Raw genomic sequence first — 19,799 nt, forward strand, 5'->3', positions numbered from 1 at the left:
CTCCGCTCTGATGAAGCAGTCAAGGCACTTGGTTACAGGAAGTCCTTGACTTACAACCGTCTATCATCCGTCCGTCTATTCCAGGGGTCGGCAACCTCGGCTCTTTTATGACTCGTGGACTTCAACTCCCAGAATTCCTGAGCCAGCCATGCTGAGGGGAAAGGGAGAGGTTTCCAAGCTGAGCCATGCTGGCTCAGGAATTCTGGGAGTTGAAGTCCACGAGTCATAAAAGAGCCGAGGTTGCCGACCCCTGGTCTATTCTAATCTAATTCTATTCTATTCTAATTCTATTCTATTCTATTCCACATTTTCTATTCTATTCTATTTCTATTCTATTCTAACCATTATTCTATTCTGTTCTGTTCTATTCTTACCATTATTCTATTCTGTTCTGTTCTATTCTCCATTCTATTTTCTATTCCATTCCATTCCAGACACTTCCTTGTTGGCTACAGTATTTTCTGTGGTCAATTTATGGCACACTGGTCAAGAAAATAAGGGCCACCCTTATTTTGGGTAGGAGAAAGCTGAAAGTTCACTGTGGCATTATAAACAAAATTGTGAACCCACGGTTCTTTTTTTCTTTCTTTCCTTTTCTCTCCTCTCTCGCTTCCCAATTCTTTGCCCTGGCTCGTTACCTGAAGACCAAGGTCCGTCGCAATCAAGGGACAAGGACGGCTCTTTGTAAGAAAACAGATTTAATATTGTAGGTGGGTTTCCACATTCTGCACATCTTGACGCCGTTGCGAAAAGGCAAGCCAGCCCTTCGAGAGTCCATACAAAATAAGAACCACCCTTAAAATAATTCTGAGAAGAGCACGAACTTGTCTATTACGTGACAGCTGCAGCCGTTTCCAAGTCCCCGAAATAAACGTGGCTCAACGCAAGCGAGAGCAAACGCACAGCTTTTTAACGTATGAGATCTGCGCACTGCACACAGTTTCATACTGCACAGAAGCGTTCCAACCCACTAACTTACTTTGTTACCTCTGAGAACAAAAAAAAAACCCGCTCCATTTGTTCTTCTCGGCAAAGAACCGGTGACGTCGTTCGCGATCCCTTTCTTTCGGCTGTTAAGAAGCCGTTGGTTTTGCCAATGAAATCAACGCGTCACCTAGAATGTTCCGCTTTAGCTAGGAATACCCCCGTTGAAGCCCGGGGTCCCGACTCTTTTTAAGGGATTCAGGATGTCTCCAAAAGCTCAAGGAGAGCCCCCACCGCTCCAAAATATCCCTGTTTTAAAATTAAAACAAGAGAAAGTAAATGATTAAATGCATCGTTTTTTTTTAAAAAAAATGCTACATTTCGTGCTATCTTCTCCCAACAAAAATCACCCTTGTAGCGGGGAAACGGACGGCATTAAAAATTTAATAAATAATAAAACGACGATAATGGTAATAACAACTCTTCTCCCCTCTTTATCACTGAGAACCCTCACTAAACTGCAAAACTTTCAGGAGACAAAGGATATAAATCTATCTCTCATATCTATCTATCTATCTATCTATCTATCTATCTATCTATCTATCTATCTGTGTGTCTGTCTATATCTATCTTCTGTCCATCTATCTGTCTGTCCATCCTGTCTGTCTGTCTGTCTATCTATCTATCTATCTATCTATTATCTATCATCTATCTATCTATCTATCTATCTATCTATCTATCCTTTCTCTCTGTATCTGTCTGTCTACGGTATCTATCTATCTCTCTATCTATCTCTCTATCTATCTCTCTATCTATTTATCTCTATCATCTATCATATCTATCACTTTATCATCTATCATCTCTTTATCATCTTATTTCTATATCATCTCATCTCTTATCTCTCTACATATATATATCATCTCTATCATCTCTTATATCTCTATCATCCATCTCTATCTATAATCTATATCATCTATTATCTACATCTATCTATCCCTATCATCTCTTCTATCATCTATATATATAATCTATATCATCTATCTTATCATCTCTATCATCTCTTACATCTATCATCTATCACTTATATCAATCTCTATCATCTATCATCTCTCTATCTGTATCTATATCTACCATCTATCTCTATCTCTATGTCTGTCTATCTATCTGTATCTATGTGCCTATCTGTCTGTCTGTCTGTCTTATCTATTTCACACCTTTTTTATTTTTCCATAAACAACTCAAGGAGGCAAACACCCCCAAAGTGTTTTCCTCCTCCAAATTTCCCCACAACTCTGTCAGGCAGGTTGGGCTAAGAGAGACAGACTGGCCAAAGCTCACCCAGACCCCTTTTCAGACCTAAGGCGGGACTAGAACTCACCATCTCCTGGTGACTAGCCAAAATCACCCAAATCACTATTCATGCCTAAGGCAGAACTAGAATTCACTGTCTCCTGGTGATTGGCCCAAGTTACCAAAGTCACCAATGCTGCCTAAGGTGGAACTAGAACTCACCGTCTCCTGGTGACTGGCCCTGGCACCCGATTCACCATGTGTGCCTAAAGTGGGACTAGAACTCACTGTCTCCTGGTGACTGGCCCAGTCACTCAGCCAGCTTTCCCCCACTTAAGTCGCAACTAGAACTCACAATCTCCCAGTTTCTCGCCTGATGCCTTAACCACTAGATCACACTGGCCCTCTTAGTACAAGAACTAGGATGCAAGTTTTAAGTTTACTGCCTTGTCCGAGTCGTATCGTCAAAACAAAAACTGGGGGAGGGGAAACAAAACCCAGGCCTTTTTTTAAGGGAAAAGGAAGAAAAATAAGTATGTGTGTGTGTGTGTGTGTGTGTGTGTGTGTGTGTGTGTGTGTGTGAGAGAGAGAGAGAGAGAGAGAGAGAGAGAGAGAGAGAGAGAGAGAGAGAGAGAGAGAGAGAGAGAGAGAGAGAGACTTTACCTCATGTTCCAGGAAAAGAGCCTTCAGTTGTCCCTTTGACCAGTAATCCAAAGCGTAGGCCAGAAACTTCATGGAGATGGTGTTGATTCGCAAGAAATTCCCCACAAAAACCACTTTATTAATGTTCTGCAAAAAAAAGTGTGTGTGTGTGGGGGGGGAAATAGCATGCGGATGCTGTTGAAGAATAAATTAGGGACCAGCTGTTCATTTAGGTAAAAAAAAAATAAGAAAGAGGACAAGCCGCAGCAGGATTGGATGGATTCGATTATCTATTTTTATTTTAATTTTAATCCCATTTATATCCCGCCCTTCTCCGAAGACTCAGGGCGGCTTACAATCTAAGCACAAATCAATGTGCTTAGCAATAGCCTTCATTCTATGTCTATGCCTGCTTATTAGGGCTTTCACACACACACCCCCAAGCGGCATTATTACAAAGTCAGCTTATTGCCCCCAACAATCTGGGTCCTGCTGGAAGAGCGGAAGCACCAGCGGGAGGTCAGAGAGGTGCACGGAAACGGTGACGGGACGGAGACGACGGGCTCGGGTTCTTTCATAGCCCTGTACAATGCTGCTTGACATGGTTGCAACAAGGCAGCACTGTAAAGAAGCTGGAAGCGCCCAGCTTGACGCCAACGCTGCAAACGGGCGCCGGGACTTCCTGCTGTCCAGGTAGACCTCAACCTGTGAGAAGAAATTGGGACCGGACGTTCCGTCTCTTAAGGGACGTGATCGTAAAACGAGAGAGGCGCCGGTCGGGAAGGGGATTCCAAAGACCGGCTGTGACCCCCGTTCAGCACCATCGCCACTTCAAAAGAGGGGATGGCCATGAAGTCGAGGACTGCTTAGTACTTACCGTGTCCTCAGCTTGGCATGATCAGCCACGTCCCCTTCTGGATCGAAAGATTTGTTTTATTTTAATTTTATTTTAATCCCATTGATATCCTGCCCTTCTCCGAAGACTCAGGGCGGCTTACAAGCTTAGCAGTAGCCTTTATTCTATGTATATGCCTGCTTATTAGGGCTTTCACACACACACACACACACACACACAAGTGGCATTATTACAAAGTCAGCTTAATTGCTGAAAAAGTAAAAGATAAAAGATGCCATTTACTTTTTTTTAAATAAAAAAAACGAAACAGAAGTGAACCTACATCCCCACCTTTCTGTCGCCAAGCCAACTCGGGGGAAAAAAAAACATGGGGGTACAGGTACTCACAACCATGATCACACTAAGCTCAGAGAGCACCTAGGACCCCACACTCCTCTTCCTCATCCTCTCTACAAACCCCACTTCCTTCCAGCACTGATGATGTTCCCTAGTTGGGTGATGAAACGTCTGCAAGAAAAGCACCCAGCTCAGAGAGCACCAAGGACCCCACGATCCTCTTCTTCCTCTTGGCAAACCCCCCTCCCTTCTAGTACTGATGATGTTACCTAGTTGGGTAATGAAGTCTGCAAAAAAACAACCAAGCTTGGAGAGCACCAAGGGCCCCACAGTCCTCCTCCTCCTCCTCTCAAACCCCACTGCCTTCTTTCTCCCTTCTAGCACTGATGATGTTACCTAGCTGGGTCATGAAACGTCTGCAAGAAAAGCACCCAGCTCAGAGACCACCAAAGACCCCACAGTCCTCCTCCTCCTCCTCCTCCAATCCGCCTCCCTTCTAGCACTGATGATGTTACCTAGTTGGGCCATGAAACGTCTGCAAGAAAATAAGCTCAGAGAGCACCTAGGACCCTACAGTCCTCTTCCTCCATCTCCTCCTCTTCCTCCTCCTCTCTACAAACCCCACTGCCTTCCAGCACTGATGACGTTCCCTAGCTGGGCGAGGAAACGTCTGCAAGAAAAGCAGGCAGCTCAGAGGGAGCACCAAGGACCCCACAGCTCACCCCTGAGCTACAAATCTCCTGTACCTCATTCAGGGCGCACATCCGCGCGATGGAGCCAATGTTGTTGGTGATGGTGATCAAGGCTGCCCGGGCCAGGTCATCTTTGCTAGCTGCGTCTCGTTTCTCTTTGCTCATCATGTTTCCAAAGCTGGATGGGAAGAGGGAGCAGAGGCGCTTTTGAGGAGAAGAGTTGAGCCATGTCCAACACACTCACACACACACATAAACACAGCCGGACCGTCAAAGCACGGAGGGAACTGCAGGGCAGGGCTTTTCAACCGGTGGTACGGGTACCACCTGGGGTACATTGGCACCTGGTAGGTGGTACGCGACCCTCCTAAAAAAGTGGTAGCGGGGGAGGGGAATGAGCTGAACCGGTGGCAGCACCGCAGAAGCCTGAGCGAGAGTCGGCTGGAGCTGCAGGGCTGTCAGGGCTCAGTGGAAGCACCAGGATCAGCGCCAGGATCCAGCTGTAGCTCGGCGCCGATCCTGGCACTTCTGAGCCCAGAAGAAGCGCCGATCAGCTGGAACGTTGCAGCATCTCCAGGGCCTTGTGATTTACATTCAGATGCTTGGCAACGGATTCATATTTATGACGGTCACAGTGTCCCAGGGTCATGTGAAGGGACCAAAACCTGCTGCAACCACCCAGCAGACCGGGGGGGAGGAATAAAAACCAAACACCCACCCCACCCCACCCCTGCTGCCAATCCTCAACTGAAATGCTCACAACAACGAAAACCTCGGTCAGGAGGAAGAGCGCCGCCGGGCAGGCAGGCGTCTTGCTCGGCTGTGTCTTCGGGGGGCGGGGCGGCACTTTTTTCAGGGCCATCGTAACTTCGAACAGTCACTAAGCGAACTGTTGTAAGTCGAGGACTACCCGTACTTCATCACTTATTTCCTTTTTTTTTTTTAGTCACGTTTTTGACCCCTTGCTAGGCGACTGGTGGTACTCGGATGTTGCCATATCCTAAAAGTGGTACAATGGGTTGAAAAGCCTTGGACTAAGCTACCAACACAACGCTGACTTTTGAGGACTCCAGACCAGGGGGTCTTCAAACGTGACCCTTTTATGGCTTGTGGTCTTCAACTCCCAGACTTCCCCAGCCAGGCACGCTGGCTGAGGAATTCTGGGAGCTGAAGTCCCCTCCTCTTATAAAAGTCTTTATCATGGGTCTTCAAAGCTGGCCCTTTGATGACTTGTGGACTTGAACTCCCAGAATTCCTCAGCCAGCTTGTCTGGCTGAGGAATTCTGGGAGTTGAAGTCCACAAGTCATCAAAGGGCCAGCTTTGAAGACCCCCCCCCCCTGGTCTAGAGTAGACTTAACAACCCATAAGATGGCCCGGATGTGTTACGCTCTCAAGTAAAACATCTTCGGAGGGCTTACCTGGATGCTACGGTCCAGCCGGGCAGCCCAAAGCGCTCGTAGTCCCCTCCGTAAATATCCCGCACGAGCTTGTCCACTTTCGTGCTGTCTCCACGGGATGCCATTTCAAGAGCCTCTTCAAAGGTGGAGCAGCCGGTCAGCAGGCAGCAGAGGCCGAAAAAAGTTCCTCCTCCCAGGCTAGCAAAGAAGACAGAGCGGTCAAGGCTGGCGAACACAGCAAGGGGACGTGAGGGAGAAGAATCTGTATTTGGTTGGTTTTTTTAAAATCAGATTTACCACCTTGCAGTTCAGGCCACTTGGTCTTGGCCACTTAGTCCTCGTTAGCTAATTCTGGATATCCTGGTAGCTGCTACTACACATTTACCTACTGCAGGGGTAGGCAACCTGGGCTCTTTTATGACGCGGGGACTTCAACTCCCAGAATTCCTGAGCCGGCATGGCTCAGCTTGGAAACCTCTTCCTTTCCCCTCAGCGTGGCTGGCTCAGGAATTCTGGGAGTTCAAGTCCACGAGTCATAAAGCAGCCTAGGCCAGGGGTAGGCAACCTTGGCTCTTTTATGACTCGTGGACTTCAACTCCCAGAATTCCTGAGTCAGCCAACATGGCTCAGCTTGGATACCTTTCCCTTTCCCCTCAGTATGGCTGGCTCAGGAATTCTGGGAATTGAGTCATGAAGGGGCCTAGACCTAGGCAAGGGGTAGGCAACCTTGGCTCTTTTGTAACAAGCCAGTTTTCACACGAAGGCGGGACTAGAACTCACCGTCTCCTGGTGATTGGCCCCCAAATAATCACCCAATCAGCTCTCATGCCTAACATGGGACTAGAACTCACCGTCTCCTGGTGATTGGTCCAAAGTTACCCAGCCATCTTTCACGCTTGAGGTGGACTAGAACTCACAGTCTCCCGGTGATTGGCCCAAAGTCAACCAGCCACCATTCGTGCCTAAGGCGGGCCTAGAACCGATTCTCTCCTGGTGATTAGGCTAAAGTTACCCAGCCGGCTTCCATGCCTAGAGCTCTCTGTCTTCTGGTTTTTAGCAAGGTGCCTCAACTAGTAGACTTTATCAAGTCATTAGTACCCTACATCTACATCTACACCCAATCAGCGCTCTTCAATTCAACTACTGGAGTTAAGTCCAACATCAAACATTCTGGGGCGGTACTAGATGATTCCAGCTAAAAGCATTGGATCAAAATTATTATAGAATAGAACAGAGCTGGAAGGGACCTTGGAGGTCTTCTAGTCCACCCCTGCCCAAGCAGGAGAACCTACACCATCTCAGACAAGTGACTGTCCAGTCTCCTTCTTAAAAATCTCCAGTGGTGGAGCGCCCACGATTTCTGGTGGCAGGCTGTTCCACTGGTCGATTGTCCTCACTGTCAGGAAGTTTCTCCTTAATTCCAGGTTGCTTCTCTCCTGGATCAGTTTCCAACCATTGTTTCTCGTCCTTCTCTCTGGTGCTTTGGAGAATAACGTGACCCCCCCCCCTTCTTCTTTGTGGCAGCTCCTCAAATACTGGAACGCTGCTATCGTGTCTCCCCTTACTTCTTCTTTTCCTCAGACTAGCCAAACCCCGTAGCGTGGAGCCTCACCTGGTTCCCGTCACCCGCTTGTAATTGTCTTCGGAATAGACAGCCAGGATGCTGACCCCGGAGCCGATGTTGACCAGGAGGAGAGGGTAGGGGTCCTCCAAGTTGAAGGGGATCTTTTGGCATTTTTCAGGATCTGTGGGGTTCTCACAATAGTAGCACTCCGAGTGTCCGTTGAAGCCCACCGAATCAATGTAGAGAACGCCCTTTATAAGGCAGTCGAGTTCGTCCATTTTGCGTAGCTGAAGGTCGCCCACCTGTTCGGAGAGACAAGCTTTGAAGAGAGCTAGAGAGAAAACACTGGAGGGGTGGGGGGGAAGGCTTACGGGGGGGGGGAATGTTTCTCTTATAAACAGATCTACCGGACAGATTCCAATTCTACAAATACCACCGCCTGTGCCTTCCCGCTTCTGTCTCTACCAACATAAACTGTTTATATTCATCCCTATTCATTCGGTCGGTATGAACTACGGAGGCTTACTGATCACGATCCGGTCTGTGGACCAATGTTTTCTACTAGAGTCGGAAGGGAAATTGGAGGTCTCCTATTCCTAACCCCTTGCTCAGGAGACCCTTTACCGGGAGTGTCAAACTCGCAACCTCACGTGACGTGTCACGACGCGTCGCAATTTTTATTTTTCCCATTGCCAGCAATGGGGTGGGCACGGTTTCGGCCTGATGCATCCGGCCCACGGGCCGGCAGCTTGACACCCTTGCCCTAGACCATTTCAGACAAATGGCCGTCCAGTCTACTTTTTAAAAGCCTCCAGTCATGGAGCACCCACAACTTCTGGAAGGCAAGCCGTTCCACGGGTTGATTGTTCTCACCGTCAGGAAGTTTCTCCTTAGTTCTAGGTTGCTTCTCTCCTTGATTAGTTTCCATCCGTTGTGTCTTATCTTGCCTTCAAGATGCTTTGGAGAATAGACTGACCCCCCCGCCCCCCACCCTCACATATTGGAAGACTCCTCTTATGACTCGCCCTGGTCCTTCTTTTCGTTGGGCTAGACCAGGGGGTAAGCAACCTCGGCTGTTGGAAACTTGTGGACTTCAACTCCCAGAATTCCTGAGTCAGCATGGCTGGTTCGGGAATTCTGGGAGTTGAAGTCCACAAGTCATAAAAGAACCAAGGTTGCCTACCCCTGGCCTAGGCCGCTTTATGACTGGTGGACTTCAACTCCCAGAATTCCTGAGCCAGCTGAGGGGAAAGGGAGAATTTTCCAAGCTGAGCCATGCTGGCTCAGGAATTCTGGGTATCGAAGTCCACAAGCCATAAAAGGGCCAAGGTTGCCTACCCCTGGGCTAGACCTACCCAATTCCTGTAACCGTTCTTGGCACGCTATCGCCCCCAGCCCCTAATCATTTTGATTGCAACTTCGCTGCATTCTTTCCAGAGTCTCGACATCTTTTCTGCGCTGCGGTGACCAAACCTGGATGATCCAACAGCACTGCCCTTTAACCGCTGTGCAGCGCGCTCCGTCTGCGTGGCATCTTTGGCAAAAGAATGCGACGCCTGCATTGCCTGACACAACCATCTAGTCTGCTTTCGGGACGACAAGGAGAAAAGCTCGGGAACCTGAACAGCTGGAAGGGCCCAAGGACTAGCTAGCCAAATGACTAGGACGCAGCTGGATGCACATCAAAAGCGAAGACCCACGCGGCAAATCTCTCCATCTGAAAGGAGCCAAAGCAGGAAAAGCATCAAAAGGAAGGCAAATTCAAAACCCTCACAGGAACGTGGCCTCTGAAAAGATTAATTTGGTCGGGAAACGTCGATGCCCGACATTGAGACCAACAGCAAAGTAATCACGGGCGATCACAGGTGCAATCCTCAACAGGCATTATTTAAAAGAAGAAGAAAGGAGGGGGGGGGAATGGCCAAGAGGAAACTGGGGGGAAAAAAAGTTTCCCTATCAAATACAATCCACCCTCAAAAGGATTTGGTGCTGCTTGGTTCAAATTCAGTGGAGAGGTTTGCCGGAAGGCAGTGATAAAAATGTGATTTATTTACATTCCGCCTTTATTATTTTCAGAAATAATGCAAGGCGGAGAACATATTCGACACTCCTTCTTCCTCCTATGTTCTCCACAACGAACACCGTGTGTGTGTGTGTGTGTGTGTGTGTGTGTGTGTGAGAGAGAGAGAGAGAGAGAGAGAGAGAGAGAGAACTGGCCCGTGTCTCTGTGTGTGTGTGTGTGTGTGTGTGTGAGAGAGAGAGAGAGAGAGAGAGAGAGAACTGGCCCGTGTCTGTGTGTGTGTGTGTGTGTGAGAGAGAGAGAGAGAGAGAGAGAAGAACTGGCCCGTGTGTGTGTGTGTGTGTGTGTGTGTGTGTGTGAGAGAGAGAGAGAGAGAGAGAGAGAGAGAGAGAAAGAAGAACTGGCCCATGTGTGTGTGTGTGTGTGTGAGAGAGACAGAGAGAGAGAGAGAAGAACTGGCCCGTGTGTGTGTGTGTGTGTGTGTGTGAGAGAGAGAGAGAGAGAGAGAGAGAGAGAAAGAAGAACTGGCCTTTGTGTGTGTGTGTGTGTGTGGGTGGGTGGGTGTGGGTGGGTGTGAGAGAGAGAGAGAGAAGAACTGGCCCAAAGTCACCCAGCCGGATTTCACGCCTAAGATGGAACTAGAATTCCCAGTTTCTCTGTTTTCCAGCCTGGCGCCTTAAGCAGAATAGTACCATAAGCACAATACGCTAATAGCCTTGTACCAGGTTGAACCACTGGCCTATCGAAGGAACAAAGCTGACTTCTCCAGATGTGTTAACAGCATCTTCAGAGCTTCAGGCCAGGGGTCTGCAACCTTCACAACTTTTAAAGACTTGTGTGGACTTCAGCTCCCAGAATTCCTCAGCCAGCATAGCATAGCGTAGCCTGCTGAGGAATTCTGGGAGCTGAAGCCCACCGGTCTTAAAAGCTGTCGAGGTTGCAGACCTCCCGATTCAGACAGCATTTCCTGGGAATAAATCAAGTGGATTTACTCTAACATCGGCCCACAGTGGAAGGGTAATTTACGCTTCTTCCATGAAACATATATTTGCTCCCTCTTTGCGGACTTAGCAGCTAAACTATTCGTGGAAGTGGGATCGCCGAGACCACCAGAATCGGGCGGTTTTTCATCCAAAGTCTCTGGCTACAGGTCGTCCTTGACTCACGGCCCCAACGGAGTCCAATATTTACACCGCTAGGTGGGATCGCTGTTCGGTGGGTTTTGCCCCATTTTACGCCCCGCTGGTTAAGCGAATCGCTGGAGTTGTTAAAAGTTCGTAACCCGGTTGTGAAGCGAATCTTGACTTTTGCATGTCGGAAGGTTGCAAAAAAAAAAAAAAAATCATGTGACCCCGGGACACTGCAGCCGTCATAAATAGGAACCAGTTGCCGAGTGTCTGAATTTTGATCATGTGTCCCCAGGGATGCGGCGACGGCCGTTAAGGGTGAAAAACGGGTCCTAAGTCGCTTTCTTGCGCCAAGGCCGGTCGTAAAATGGGGCAAAACTCACTCCCCCCCCCAAAAAAAATGTCTCGCTTCGCAACATAAACTCTGGGCTCAGATGGCGGCCGTCGAGTCGAGGACCACCTGTATTAAGACACACGTTCGGTACCGATGCTTCCCAAAGCGTGAACAAGGTCCCCCCGTTCGCCCTAGCTGAAGGGGATAGAAGGCAAAAGGTTGCATACTGTGCGAAAGTCCTGCTCAAATTTATAGGCTCCCCCTCCAGTGGCACATAAAGTAGTGTGGAGGCTCGAGAAATGTTTTTCACTGCCCATCTGAATAAAAACAGGCATGTCATGAGTGGGAAAGCGAATAAAGTGCAGATTGCCTTTACGTCCACACAGCGTAAGGTCCCTTAGCTCCAAGTGGACGTCGCGAATGCCGGTGGATCCGTAGGCGGTGTTGGAGGTCAGGTATTTGCGGATGCTTTTCAGGTTCTCCACCTCCTCCTCCTCCTCCTCTGTGGTGATGTCTTTGGGCTCAAAATAAACCAGCTTCACCAACGTCCCGCCGATGTCCAGGCCAAACCAAGGAAAAGCTAGAGAGGCACGGGGAAAACAAACAAACGGATTAAAAAAAAAACATGGCACAGGCAACCCTCCATGCGTTTATCGCAACCCAGCCTCCCCCACCCCCAAAAAAATTCTGTCGCTGAGCCAGGCGGTGGTTAAGGAAGGTTTGTTCCGTTTCACGACCTTTCTTGGCCACCCTTTTCAAGTGAACCGCCGCGGTTGTCGAGTTACTGACGCAACCGTCAAGAGACTCGGGCGTCCCCGTTGGCTTTGCTCGTCGGAACCTCCGCGTGACACACACCCACCCAGCCCGGGACACTGTGACCGTCACAAACAGGAGTCAGCTGCTGGGCGAATTTGGATCACAGGACCGTTGGGAATGCTGCAATAGGCTTAAGTCTAAAAAGCGGCCGTTAGTTTTTTCCCCACACCGTTGTATGTTTGAATGATCACTAAACAAATGGTTGTTAAGTTGAAGAAAAGCTGCACTGGGAGAGAACAATGAGGAGGCTAGCTCGTTTTATTAACACGGTAGCGGTGTTATGTTGCACCCACCACATGCTGCCAAAATCCCGTGTGGGCTCAATCCATAGAATGTCCTACTGCTGCTATACTAAAAAAATGGAACAATAATATATATACCCCCTATTTCAACCGTAAATCGTCCCCACACTTTAATGCAGCTATTTCAACACTTCAGAAAGCACAGACAGAAGAAAATGGAGGGTAGGGGTAGGGATAGGGGTACGGATAGGGATAGAATGGAATGGAATAGAAAAAAAGAATAATAATGGAATGGAATAGAATAGAATAATAATGGAATGGAATGGAATATAGAAATAGAATAATAAGGGAATGGAATGGGAATAGAATAGAATAGAATAGAATAGAATAGAATAGAATAGAATAGAATAGAATAGAATAGAATAGAATAGAATAGAATAGAATAGAATAGAATAGAATAGAATAATGGAATGGAATAGAATAGAATATAGAAAAAGAATAATGGAATGGAATGGAATAGAACAGAACAGAACAGAATAAGAATGGAATGGAATGGGAATAGAATAGAATAGAATAGAATAGAATAGAATAGAATAGAATAATGGAATGGAATAGAATAGAATAGAATAGAATAGAATAGAATAGAATAGAATAGAATAGAATAGAATAGAATATAGAAAAAGAATAATGGAATGGAATGGAATGGAATGGAATAGAACAGAACAGAACAGAATAAGAATGGAATGGAATGGGAATAGAATAGAATAGAATAGAATAGAATAGAATAGAATAGAATAGAATAGAATAGAATAGAATAGAATAGAATAGAATAGAATAGAATAGAATAATGGAATGGAATAGAATAGAATAGAATAGAATAGAATAGAATAGAATAGAATAGAATAGAATAGAATATAGAAAAAGAATAATGGAATGGAATGGAATGGAATAGAACAGAACAGAACAGAATAAGAATGGGAATAGAATAGAATAGAATAGAATAGAATAGAATAGAATAGAATAGAATAGAATAGAATAGAATAGAATAGCTTTATTTGACTAATTGTGGTTAAACACACAAGGGATTCATCTCTGGTGCATACTGTTTTGTTCTTTCACTGCAAACACTCCAAACCAAGGAAGAAAAAGGAAAAATACTGGCTTTAGTTAAGTAGCTCAGGCCTCCAGAGATACAGTAACCGGTGATGGCTCTTTTACAACTAAGGGCTGGCTCAGGAATTCTGGGAGTTGAAGTCCACAAGCCGTAAAGGGACCACAGTTGCCCACCCCTCCAGAGTTTCCCAAAGAGCAAACACTACAGATGTACAGTCTGCTTTTCAGATGTAGACCGCTCAGCGTCGCCTTTTGGTAAACTAACTTGTACGTTTTTGTCTTTCTGGGCCTTAGAACCATTCTGCTAATCCCCAGCCAGAACGGTTATTGACCTCTATAGTGGAAATTGTGGTGAAACCCAACATCTAAGCTTCATGCTACGTTAAAGAGTGAATCACCTCTTTTTGCATTAAAGTATGGATATACGTGTCAGCTGCCACCTTACGCCTGCTGTGCTTCATTGCTATGCGGTAACAGACTGCCATGAACTGTGGGGAGGGGGAATGAAGGAGGGCATGCTTGGGAAATAGAAAGTAGACTCTGTACGTTCCCAAGATGCTGACTCAAGGTCACCGGGCTGGTAGGAGGAGGGAACTTGCATCTCAACCTGCGCTTAGGACTGACCCTTATGAAAACATCTTGTATGGACATGATTGATTACACTGGGGTGGGCAATAAGACACTGGCGGAGGGAAGGGGGGGGGAGTAGAAGTTAGGGATTTTGGCCCGTGATTTTAAGCTCTTCCAATGCTGCAATACCCTTGATCTCTAATAAAACTATACCTTTCTCCACAAACGGAGCCAAGGATCGTTTTTATCGAGAAGTTCACGTTGTGGGCAGTCTGACAATAAATACATGAAACCACACAACTAAGGAGCAATTTATGATGCCAATCTCTTCAACCCTCTTGAGACAGATAGATAGATAGATGGAAAATTATAGATACACGACAAGACGACAGCTAGACAGACAATGATGAATGGATAGCTAGGTGGAAAGACAAACGTAGACAGATGGTAAGATATAGCGAAATGGCTAGATGGATAGACATGACCGATAATGAATGAATGGATGGCTAGATGAAAAGACAAATATAGATGATAAGATGGAACGATATAACTAAATCGGCAGACAGACAGACAGGACAGATAATGATGGACAGCTAGATGGAAAGACTAATTAGATAGATGAAAAGATGGGCAGATATAGCTAGATAGACAAACAGGACAATGAATGAATAGATGGATGGCTAGATGGAAAGATAGATAGATAGATAGATAGATAGATAGATAGATAGATAGATAGATAGATAGATAGATAGATAGATAGGATGGAAAGATAGATAGATAGGATGGAAAGATATAGCTAGATGGACAGATACACAGATGATGGATGGACAGATGCTCCAAATTACTAGTCCTTGTAAAGAAAAAGTCTAAAAACAAGTATGCTAGCCATGCCAAGCCTTCTTCCAGGCCTTCCTGTCCTCCACCATCTTCTGGAGTCCCTTTAAGCTCACGCCTCCTGCTTCAGTGACTCCATCCAGCCACCTCATTCTCTGTCGTCCCCTTCTTCTCTTGGCCTCAATCTTTCCCAGCATGAGGCTCTTCTCCAGTGAGTCCTTCCTTCTCATTAGGTGGCCAAAGGATTTGAGTTTCAACTTCAGGATCTGGCCTTCTAAAGAGCAGTCAGGGTTGATCTCCTCTAGGACCGACCGGTTTGATCGCCTTGCAGTCCGAGGGACTCGCAGGAGTCTTCTCCAGCACCAGAGTTCAAAGGCCTCGATTCTTTGGCGCTCAGCCTTTCTTACGTTCCAACTTTCACAGCCATAGATTGCCTGAAGGAACGTTGTCCATGGGGTCGCGATGGGTCGGTCACAACTTTGCAACTAACAACAGCAGCCAGGCCAGGAAATCTTGCATGTGTACACATGCATGCGCACGCACACATACACAGACGCATGCATGCATGCCGAACACCACACTCCCTTTAGGGATAAATAGCACTTTGCAGAAAGCAGAAAAGGCATAAGCACTAATGAGCTAATAGAAAGCAAAGGTATAAAACAGAAGGCGGGTCTATTACTCTGACCTCTAACTCATCAGGGTCAGGATCAGAAGACAGCAAGCCTACCTGGCAGGATTGTTGTGAGTTCAAATGAGGAAGAACCTTATCACCCCACCAGACCCTGAGGCTGCAGAAGCCTGGGGGGGGGGGACGGGACACCTTTTTATTTATTTATTTTTTTAATTTAATTTAATTTTTATACCGCCCTTCTCCCGAAGGACTCAGGGCGGTGTACAGGGCAATACAATAAAATACAATATATAAAAATTAAAAAGATATTAAATACAATAGCCCAATTTAATAAATTACAAAACATTAAAAAAAACCCAAACCCATCAGACCAGGCCGGCTTGTTCAAATAAATATGTTTTTAGGTCACGTCGGAAGGAGCGAAGGTCGGGAGCCGTCCGGAGCTCCACCGGTAAACGGTTCCACAGGTCTGGCGCGCCCACTGAGAACGCCCTCCCCCTGGGGGCCGCCAGTCGACACTCTTTGACCGACGGCACCCTAAGGAGGCCCTCTCTGTGGGAGCGCACTGGACGAAGGGAAGTTGATGCCGGCAGCAGATGTTCCTGTAAGTAACCCGGACCCATGCCATTTAGGGCGTTATAGGTCATCACCAGCACCTTGAATCTTACCCGGAGGGCAACTGGAAGCCAATGCAGCTCACGGAATAGAGGTGTTACATGGGAGTATCGGGAGACTCCCACCACCACTCGCGCGGCTGCATTCTGCACCAGCTGGAGCCTCCGAGTAGTCCTCAAGGGCAGCCCCATGTAGAGAGCATTGCAGTAGTCCAAACGGGAGGTCACGAGTGCATGAATGTCGGCTGGTGGCCCCCAGGGGGAGGGCCTTCTCTGTGGGCGCCCCGGCATTATGGAACCAACTGCCGGTTGAGCTCCGGATGGCACCGGATCTTCGCTCCTTCCGGCGCGGGTTAAAGATCCATTTATTCGAACAAGCTGGCCTGGCCTGATGGGGGAACGTGAGGGTTTTAATAGGGTTTTATATTCTGATTGTTTTAATTGGGCAATCATTTAATCCTTTTTTAACTTTTGTATTTTTATTTATATACCCTGTTCACCGCCCTGAGTCCTTCGGGAGAAGGGCGGTATAAAAATTTAATTAATTAATAATAATAATAATAATAATAATAATAATAATGATGATGATGATGATGATGATGATGAGTGACTGCGCGCAAGGCATCCCGGTCTAGATAGGCTCCTTGCAGGAAGGAGCCCCGAATCTCGCACCGAACCCCCCCTGAGTCCTTCGGGAGAAGGGCGGTATAAAAATTTAATTAATAATAATAATAATAATAATGATTGACTGCGCGCAAGGCAACCCGGTCTAGATAGGCTCCTTGCAGGAAGGAGCCCCAAATCTCGCACCGAACCCCCCCTGAGTCCTTCAGGAGAAGGGCGGTATAAAAATTTAATTAATAATAATAATAATAATGATGATGATGATGATGATGACTGCGCGCAAGGCATCCCGGTCTAGATAGGCTCCTTGCAGGAAGGAGCCCCGAATCTCGCACCGAACCCACCCTGAGTCCTTCGGGAGAAGGGCGGTATAAAAATTTAAATAATAATAATAATAATAATAATAATAATAATAATAATAATAATAATAATGAGTGACTGCGCGCAAGGCATCCCGGTCTAGATAGGCTCCTTGCAGGAAGGAGCCCCGAATCTCGCACTTGAACCCCCTGATTTTTGCAGCTTGAACCCCACTAAACTGCAGCTGGAAAGCAAGATTTCAAAAACTGCCCGGAGGCTCCGCCCCTTCCCGCCACGCCCCGCCCACTCGAGCGGTCCCGCCCGCGCCCTCTAGCGGCCACTCACGGGGGCGGCTCTTGCGGTGGGAATCGAGGCGAGGCCGAGGGGCGGGGCTAACGCGCTCTCTCTGGCGGCCCGCGGCGGCCTCCGCCCTGCCGGGCCCGCCTCCGCGCCGACGGCCGCCCGGAGCCGGTATCCGCCGCCGCCGTTCCTCCGGGGATCCTCCGGCTTCGCTTCCCATCTCCGCGGCCGGCGGCGGCGGCGGCTCCTCGTCAGCTGGCCGCTTGCCGCTTCCATTTTGCAGCGGCTCCATACGCCGCGGCGACAGCAGCCAAAGCGGGCACTGCGCCTGCGCCCAAGTCTTTTCCTCGCCTTGCCTTTCCTCCCTCAAGAGTACGGGGGGGGAGGCCTTCCGAAACGGCCCAATCAGACAGCGTTCGCCTTTGCGGCGACAGATAAACGAGCCAATAAGAGTTCGCGAAGCGTGCGGGGCTGGGATGAAAGAGGAATCCTTCCAATGAGCACCCGGCTGCTTTTAGTTGAGCGACAAAAGCCAAAAAAAAAAAAAAAGCCCTCGCGCGCAAAGATGTAGTACAGAGGTTTAGGCCTGAAGAAGGGGCGTGGTGAATAACGGAATCGCCGTATCCAACCCGCTGCTCCGCAAGGGAGACTGACAGGGGGTCTACCCAATGAAAAGGAAGAATGGTGGCAGAGGCTGGACTTAAGGAGATGATGGCCAGGCCAGGTCTCCATGGCTACCAAGCAGGGAGGGAAGAAATAAATGCTGATTATTTCTGTTATTGCTGTTGAAGAAATAAATGCAAGCATATTAATTGATGTCCAAATACATACATATCCCTCTGGGCGTGGATGCCATTAGTTTGGCCTTCTTTTATATATATATACATATATATATATATATATATATATATATATATATATATATATATATATATATATATATATATATATATATATATATATATATATATATATAGGATTTGCATGGTCTGGTAATAAAAATCAAAGCAGAGTGGAAAATAATAGGACTAATTAAATTATATCTATATATCTATATCTATCTATCTATCTATCTATCTATCTATCTATCTATCTATCTAATCTATCTATCTAATCTATCTATCTATCTATCTATCTATCTATCTATCTATCTATCTATCTATCTATCTATCTATCTATCTATCATTAGTCCTGTTATTTTCCACTCTGCTCCTTTTTATTACCAGACCTTGCAAATCCTTTGCAGTTTCCCCTATCAAAAGTCTTATCAGCCTGATATTTCTTCCTCCAGTTTTAAAATTATGCTCACTTTCTTCCAATCCAGCTCCCATTAATAGACATTCAAGCATGTGAATTGAATTAAATAAGGGGAAATGTATACAGAACAGGCCTCAGAACAGGTAGTCCTCGAGTTAATGACCACAATTCAGCCCAAAATTTTGGCGGCTAAGTGAAACATTTGTGAAGCGAGTTTGCCCCATTTTACGATTTTTCTCGATTTTTCTCACCCTAGTTAAGTGAATCGTTGTGTTTGTTAAGTTACTAAGAGGGTTGTTAAGTGCTTCTGGCTTACCCAGATTGATTTTGCTGATCAGGAGGGGGGGGTGTCACGTGACCTTGGGACTCTGCAACCGTCATAAATGTGAGTCAGTCACCAAGCGTCTGAATTTCGATCACGTGACCCCGGAGATGCTGCAACAGTCGCTGTGTAAAAACTGTCCCGAGTCAATTGATTCAGTGCCATCGTAACTTTGAACAGTCACTAAATGAACCATTGTAAGTTGAGGACTAGCTGTAACTTTACAGCCAGCTTTGCATTGACAGCATTTGCAGATCGGCAGAGTAAAGGAATCCGGGAGCCCTATTTTAAGCTTACTATTTTAAGCTTCACTCAGCGACGGCTTCACAACAATCCAATTGCAGCACCCGCTGATTGCCAAGCATCCAAATTTTGATCACGTGACTCTAAGACATGCTGTGACGGTCATAAGTGTGAGGACTGATTGAAACACATTTTTTTGCAGTGCCACTGTAACTTCAAATGGTCGCTAAACGAACCATTGGAAGTAACGGATTTCAGTACATCTAGGTAAGTGAAGATTTTCACACATCAAGTGGTGAGCAACTAAAAATCTGGCAGCGTGTAGCTAGTCCTCAACGTACAGCCATAATTGAGGCCTAAAACTGTATAGCTCAGTGAGAAACGTGTTAAGTGAATTTTGCCCCATTTTATTCCTTTTTTTGGCCATGGTTGTTAAGTGAATCGCTGTAGTTGTTGAGTCATGGTTGTTAAGTGAATCTGGCTTCCCCAGTTGACTTTTGTCAGGTCACAATGGGATCTCATGACCCTGGAACGCTGCAACCGTCATAAATGTGAGTCAGTTGTCAAGCATTCGAATGTAAATCACATGACCACGGGGATGTTGCAATGGTCATAAGTGTGAAAAATGGCCACCAAGTCATTTTTTTCCAGCGCTGTTGCAACTTCAAGCAGTCACTAAGTGAACTACTGTAAGTCGAGGAGTACCTGTATTTCTCCGACTTGGGTTTCCAACTTTTCTGACAATTC

At 46.7% G+C, this 19,799-nt stretch overlaps 1 protein-coding gene across 2 annotated transcripts; it reads right to left on the reverse strand.

The window, feature by feature from the left end:
* Positions 1-271: 271 nt before the first annotated feature.
* On the reverse strand, positions 272-17,584 carry LOC310643110 (pantothenate kinase 2, mitochondrial). Of its 2 annotated transcripts, XM_083367175.1 has the most exons (7): positions 17,276-17,584; positions 11,411-11,763; positions 7,751-8,004; positions 6,160-6,336; positions 4,795-4,918; positions 2,878-3,003; positions 272-1,233 (listed from the first exon to the last, which is right to left on the reverse strand). In XM_083367175.1, the coding sequence occupies exons 1-7, from the start codon at positions 17,520-17,522 to the stop codon at positions 1,183-1,185; spliced, it is 1,332 nt and encodes a 443-aa protein (XP_083223301.1). In that variant the 5' UTR covers positions 17,523-17,584; the 3' UTR covers positions 272-1,182. The 2 variants fall into 2 exon arrangements, with proteins under 2 accessions (XP_083223301.1, XP_083223302.1); XM_083367176.1 differs by lacking the exon at positions 17,276-17,584 and having other exon boundaries at positions 277-1,233; positions 11,554-11,763.
* Positions 17,585-19,799: the final 2,215 nt, after the last annotated feature.

This window comes from Vipera ursinii, assembly GCF_947247035.1.
Source record: "Vipera ursinii genome assembly, chromosome: 7".
NCBI lineage: Eukaryota > Metazoa > Chordata > Lepidosauria > Squamata > Viperidae > Vipera > Vipera ursinii.

What these genes read in the sequence shown, in the direction of transcription:
- LOC310643110 (XM_083367175.1), bottom strand. Translation starts at nt 17,522, where the DNA reads ATGGAGCCGCTGCAAAATGGAAGCGGCAAGCGGCCAGCTGACGAGGAG. An exon ending in CCACCGCAAGAGCCGCCCCC is followed by an intron (nt 11,764 to 17,275) that starts GTGAGTGGCCGC and finishes GTGCCTCTCTAG; the next exon opens with CTTTTCCTTGGTTTGGCCTG. An exon ending in TTGAGCAGGACTTTCGCACA is followed by an intron (nt 8,005 to 11,410) that starts GTATGCAACCTT and finishes CTCTCCGAACAG; the next exon opens with GTGGGCGACCTTCAGCTACG.